We start from the raw sequence: 6000 nt of genomic DNA on the forward strand, positions 1-6000 counted from the left end.
TAGCAAGTTTAAAAAAGACTGCAGAAGAAATATGACTTATCTAACTAGCAATACTACCAACGAAGTTTAAAAAGTGCTTCAGTTACGTGATGGTGACAGAAGGGGAAGAAGAAAGGGGTCACAGAGGAAAAATAAACAAAAAAATAAAAGCCTACGGCACACAACTACCTGAAAAAACAGTAGTCAACAGACAAGTTAAAACACGTTTGTATTTGCCAACACATAGCAGTTACCATACCATATATTTGTCAGATTTCCCAACACGCAAAACAAAAGTAGCCACCCCTTTATGAAGTACTTATTTACCGACTTCTACAAAGAAATGACTTCTCTGGATTCGGGGCAAATTAACTTCCTGTGCTTTGCGTTTGACTTTCAAAATCTTTAGAACCTTCAGCAAACTGAGATTCACCTCAATTTTTAGGCTTTTCGGGTTAAGCTGAATAAAAGTTGTATATTTTAATATCGATAAACTATAACTTTTCTATTTCAAAACTATATCCACATTTCTTTAGATTTTAGAGTTTTTTTAAAAGACTAACTACAAAGTTTACAAAAGCAAGCAATACAGTAGACATGGTGGGCATTCAACAAGTTTATTTACAACTCCTAAAGTAAAAGCTTGAAAAAGTTTATGAGATAAATTCCTACTGGTGCTGCTGAGGATACAATGTTACTAATACCGAAATTGAGAATTATTCAAAATATCCTGAAAACAGTATCTCCTTCTAAAAATAAAGAAAAGCATTTGCCAACCCAGAAACTGTTGGTTCTTAAAAATGATAATCACATGGGAGGCATTTCTATAAATACTTTGGTTCTGAATTACAATAACCCTAATCTTTCAAAGTACGTTTGGGTTATGCCTTAAACTAGCAAGCGAATTTCTGATGCCATTATATTGATACAAAGGACTCTACTGGTTATCTGCTTCTACAGCAAACTGTTGGTTTACCCACTTAAAGATCTACAAACCAAACTACAACATAAATCACTTTCAATCATTAAAATAAAAACAAACGAAAATCTGTCATAAATAAGACCCCAAGAATCTCCTAATAAATTTACAATAACACTTTACATTACGACTCTAAGACTAAATATATTCGGCAATCTACTTGGATTCATATTCTATGCATTTACTTTGGTCGGAAAAAGAGAAACCTCAGAAAACGCAACCGGCGGTTACACCATTCTATTTTAAGTTACTTATAAAGCCAACAGTTCAAGAACTTTTGGGGAAGAGAGAGTAAGACATTTTTCCAAGTAGTTAAGAATAATTTACGTTTTATAATAACGACAATCATAACAACCTCTAGAATACCTTATAGTGGGATGGAAGTGAAAATGAGGAGAGGGTGGAAAAACCCGACTTGAAAACGGACAGCCAGGCAAATTCACAAACCTTCAATTAAAGGAATTTTGAGATTAACTTCTCTTATACGCCTTCCCTCACTTCCCACCCGTTTCCTCCTCTCCTCGGGGAGGTCTGTGTAATGTGACTCATGACAAATTTTTTAAAAAATAAATAAATAAAAGACACACCCTCTGGGTTAAACTGACATAATCGCCCCCACCCCGCCCTCCCCCGACACACACCCCGCTTTTCCTCCCCCTTCTGCTGCTCCTCCCCGCGCCTCGTCCCTGCCCTTTCCTCTCCTCTCTCTCCGTCCTAGACCCCTCTCGGACGGAGAGGCAGCTGGCTCTCCCGGACAGAAGCCCGGCGAATAGAAGGCTGCCGAAGGGGGGGGGGGGGGGGGCAGCGCGACCCGGGGGGCCCAGCCCGAAAGGAGGCGGACAGCAGGGGGACGCCGGGCTGCTGCGGCGGCGAGCTCCGGGCTCCCTCGCCCATTTTCTCTCTCCCCTTCTATCGGTTTCAACCACCACAGCCACTTCCTGTATCTCAGCCCGACTCCCACAGCCTGGCCACTGGCTCTCCCCGGCTGGGGGCTGGGGGCTGGGGTTGGGGTTGAGGGTGAGGCTGAGGCAGCCGCTGAGGTTAGGGCAGTTCCCCACCCCGCCCAGTGGGCTGGTCACTCGGGCGACAGGCGGCGGATCCTCGGCCCGGCGGGCCAGCGCCCGTCCGCCCGCCCGCGCTCCTCACCTGTATGTAGTTGTTTTCACAGTAGTCCGCCACCCGGGTCAGATTCTGGTAACTCTCTATCAGCGCCCTCTTGCCAGACGGGATCTCCTCCTCTAGTAACATCTGCAGCTCTGCCATTTTCCACCCCTCTGCATCGCTTCCTCTCGCGTTAAAGAGACAGAGGCAGCAAGGTCCGCGGAGGCGCCGAGCACCTCACAGCCCGGATACAAACCGCCTACCGCCCTCCCGCCTGGTATTGTGGGACGGCACCTCCTCCTCTTCCTCCTCACTCTCTCCACCCCGCTCCACCCACTTCGCGCAGCCGCCTCAAACACGTTCTCTCGCGAGCCTTCCTGTCTTTCCCTCCTCCTCCCCGCGACCACGAGATTTGTTTTTCTTTGGCATGGTCTTCTGGGAATTGTAGTCTGTCACAGCCTAAGCGCTTCATCAAAAGCGCATGCGTGTAGGGGAGCCTCCGAAAAAAGAACGGGGAGGAACGTAAATGAAAACCCAGGGAAGGGACTTAAGTGCGAAGTTTCCTGACAACTCCGGCAGAGGGCGCCACAGGGTGATTCTAGAAAATAAAATCCTTTCCTCAAGAAAGCTGCGAAAGTTGGCAGAATTTTGTTGATTAAGAAATGTTAGTGAACCAGAGATACTAGTTCTGATGTAGGATTAAAAAGGGTTAGAATATGAAGAAAGCCAAATCTTTACTTCCTTTTTCTTTTTTTTTTTTTTTTTTTTTCTTTTTTCAGATATAAGGCGACTCTGGCTTTACTTTCTAACCTTCCTCCAAAATTTAGCAAACATTTATTAATCGACAGCGCTGCACCAAGCAATGTACTAAACATTGGGGGTATGAGTTAGAGAAGTATACTCCGTACTGTAAAGACTCACAATTTAAAAATAAATACACATGGGGCGCCTGGGTGACTCAGTCGGTTGAGCCTCCGACTTCGGCTCAGGTCATGATCTCAAGGTCTGTGAGTCCGAGCCCCACGTCGGGGGCCTGTGCTGGCAGCTCAGAGCCTGGAGCCTATTTCAGATTCCGTGTCTCCCTTTCTCTGCCCCTCCCCCACTCATGCTCTGTCTCTCTCCCTCTCTGTCAAAAACAAATAAACATGAAAAATTTTTTTAAATAAATAAATACACATAATTTCAACGGTATCCTGTGCCAATCGCTTTTTCTCTGCCTCTTCATTGCAAGTATCTCCCTACATTTTTGAAGTTACGGAAGCGTTTCTACGTTGGGTAAAATCATTTTGTCATCTTTATCAACTGCTTTGTAATAGTGTAAAAGGCCCTGTATTTCAAGCTTTTCATTTCAACAAGAATATGCTTTTGATTTAAACGAGTTGTCCAAAGTGTTGTCCAAAGGCCAAAGAGGAAACTAATTTAAAGATCATACAAAACTCCAATTTTCAGCTCTCCACTAGGTCATTCCCAATCACAACAACTATAGGAATAATAACATGACTCCATTAAATTTTTAAAAATTGGCCCATCAATCTGTATTTATTGAATATTACCTTTACTAAGGGCCATAAAATGTCCAACCTGTAAAAGGAAAAACTTAAGTCTCCTACGTGAAAAAGAGAACTACTCCCAGCCACCAGATTCCCAATAGAAGATTCCCAGGTAGATAAATCAATAAATGGCTTACTCTCCATAATTATCTGGAATAGACATAATAGTCTTTCTTTAATAATTTCATTAATCCAGATATTTTATACAAGCTACTGAAAGGTGATATATTCTTTTTTTTTAATGCTTATTTATTTTTGAAGAGGAGAGGGGCAGTGAGAGAAAGAAAGAATCTCAAGCAGGTTGGCACTGTCAGTGCAGAGCCCGATGTGAACCTCGAACCCACAAAGAGTGAGATCATGACTTGAGCATAAATCAAGAGTCTGGCACTTAACCAACTAAGCCACACAGGCACCCCCCAAATACGGAAATTTCGGCTTACAAAGGTGAAGAGATTTTAACAGGGACGCCTGGGTGGCTCAGTAGGTTGAGCGCCCGACTTCAGCTCAGGTCATGATCTCGCAGTCTCTGAGTTCCAGCCCCCCATCCGGCTCTGTGCATACAGCTCAGAGCCTGGAGCCTGTTTCTGTTTCTGTGTCTCCCTCTCGCTCTCTGCCCCTCCCCTGCCCATGCGCGCTCTCTCTCTCTCTCTGTCAAAAATAAACATTAAAAAAAAAAAAAAGAAATACTGAAATTTCCTTGGTTATCATTGGCTTTATAAAAAATTTTAAAAATTAAAAAATAAAAAAATTTTTAATAAAATAAAATGAAAAATAAATTTAAAAACAAAATTAAAAGTTTTATAAAACTAAATATGATACAAGGACCCCTAATTGATTTCATGACCCACAGTTTCAAAACCGTTTTTCCCTCCACTAAACTAAGCAAATATGATTCTATACCACAAGCACATGTTACTATCATAAATTTACATTAAGTTATAAATATTACAAAGTCACAGTTATTAACAGATAAGCCAGAAAAAATATATACGCAAAGATTCAATAGAATAAAATTTAGCAGAATTAAAGGATCTAAATTTCTGTACCAGAACAGCTTACCTTGTACAACCCTATTCAAAATCCTAACAGCTTTGTAAAAATTGACAAGGTGATTCTAAAATCTATCTAGAAATGCAAAGACCCAAGTATAGCCAAGACAAAACTAAAGTAGAAGAATCACACTACCAAATTTCAAGGTTTACTATAAAGCTACAGAAATTAAGACAGTGTGGGCTTGATGTAAGAATAGACAACTCTTTGGAACAGATACAGAAAGTGGATTAATGACAAAAATGCCAATGCAATTCAAGGAGGGAAAGAATTCTATTTTCCCAGTACCTGTGCTAGAGCCATTGGATATTTGTGGGGTATTTTTTTTTTAATGAACATTGACCCTACTTCACACCATACTCCAAAATTTATTCAGGATATATCATAGGTCCAAATGTAAAAGGTAATGCAATAAAGCTTCTGCAAGAAAACATAGAATAACTTCACAAGCACGGGGTAGGCAAATGTTAACCAGTATACAATAAGCACTAAAAAATAAAGAAAAAAATTTGATAAGTTGCTTTTTAATTAAAGTGAAAAGGTAAGCCATTGCATTCATTTCCAATGTTTATGTAACAAATTACAACAAATTTAGTGACTTAAAGCAACACTAATCTATAATCATTGTAGCTCTGGAGGTCAAAGTCACAGTCAACTAAAATTACTAAAATTAAGGTGTTAATGGGGCTTTGTTCCTTTTGGAGACTCCAGAGAATACATTTCCTTGCCTTTTCCATGTCTAGAAGCTACCTGCATTCCTTGGCTCATGGTCCTTTCTTCAATCTTCAACTCAGAAAAAAGCATCATCAAATCTCTCTCTGACTTTGCTTCTATAGAAAGATCTCCTCCTTTCTGACTCTGACCATCATCACTCCCTCTTATAAGGACCCTGTGACTACATACATCCCAGGGTATGGGTAATCTAGGATAATCTCCCCAGCTCAAGATCCTTAACCTGATTATGTTTGCAAAGTCCCCTTTGCCATGTGAGGTAACATACTCATAGTTTCCAGGGATTAGGACACAGACATCTATGGAAGTCCATTAATCAGCCTACTATAGCCATCATTAAAGTTAAAACGCTCTGCTCATTAAAAAATAGTATTAAGAAAGTGAAGGGGTGCCTAAGTGGCTCGGTCGGTTGAATGTCTGACTTCAGCTCAGTTCATGATCCCACAGTTTGTGGGTTCAAGCCCCACATCAGACTCTGTGTTGACAGCTCAGAGCCTGGGGCTTGCTTCAGATTCTATGTCTCCCTCTCTCTCTGCCCCTCCCCTGCTGATGCTCTATCTCTCCCTCCCTCCCTCCCTCCAAAATGAACAAACATTTAAAAAAAATTTT

The 6000-nt window shown here is 41.4% G+C and overlaps 1 protein-coding gene across 8 annotated transcripts in view; it reads right to left on the reverse strand.

Annotated features, from left to right (window-relative positions):
• Positions 1-2393, reverse strand: part of ABI1 (abl interactor 1) — a 128813-nt gene extending 126420 nt beyond the window's left edge. For 2 of the 8 annotated variants that reach the window (XM_042945160.1, XM_042945161.1), the window contains exon 1: positions 2105-2388. In XM_042945160.1, the coding sequence (XP_042801094.1) occupies positions 2105-2221 (117 nt within the window). In that variant the 5' untranslated portion in view covers positions 2222-2388. Of the gene's footprint in view, positions 1-2104 lie in introns of all 8 variants that reach the window. The other 6 variants (XM_042945165.1, XM_042945166.1, XM_042945159.1 and 3 more) reach the window with 6 other exon arrangements.
• Positions 2394-6000: the final 3607 nt, after the last annotated feature.

Source organism: Panthera leo, chromosome B4 (assembly GCF_018350215.1).
Source record: "Panthera leo isolate Ple1 chromosome B4, P.leo_Ple1_pat1.1, whole genome shotgun sequence".
NCBI lineage: Eukaryota > Metazoa > Chordata > Mammalia > Carnivora > Felidae > Panthera > Panthera leo.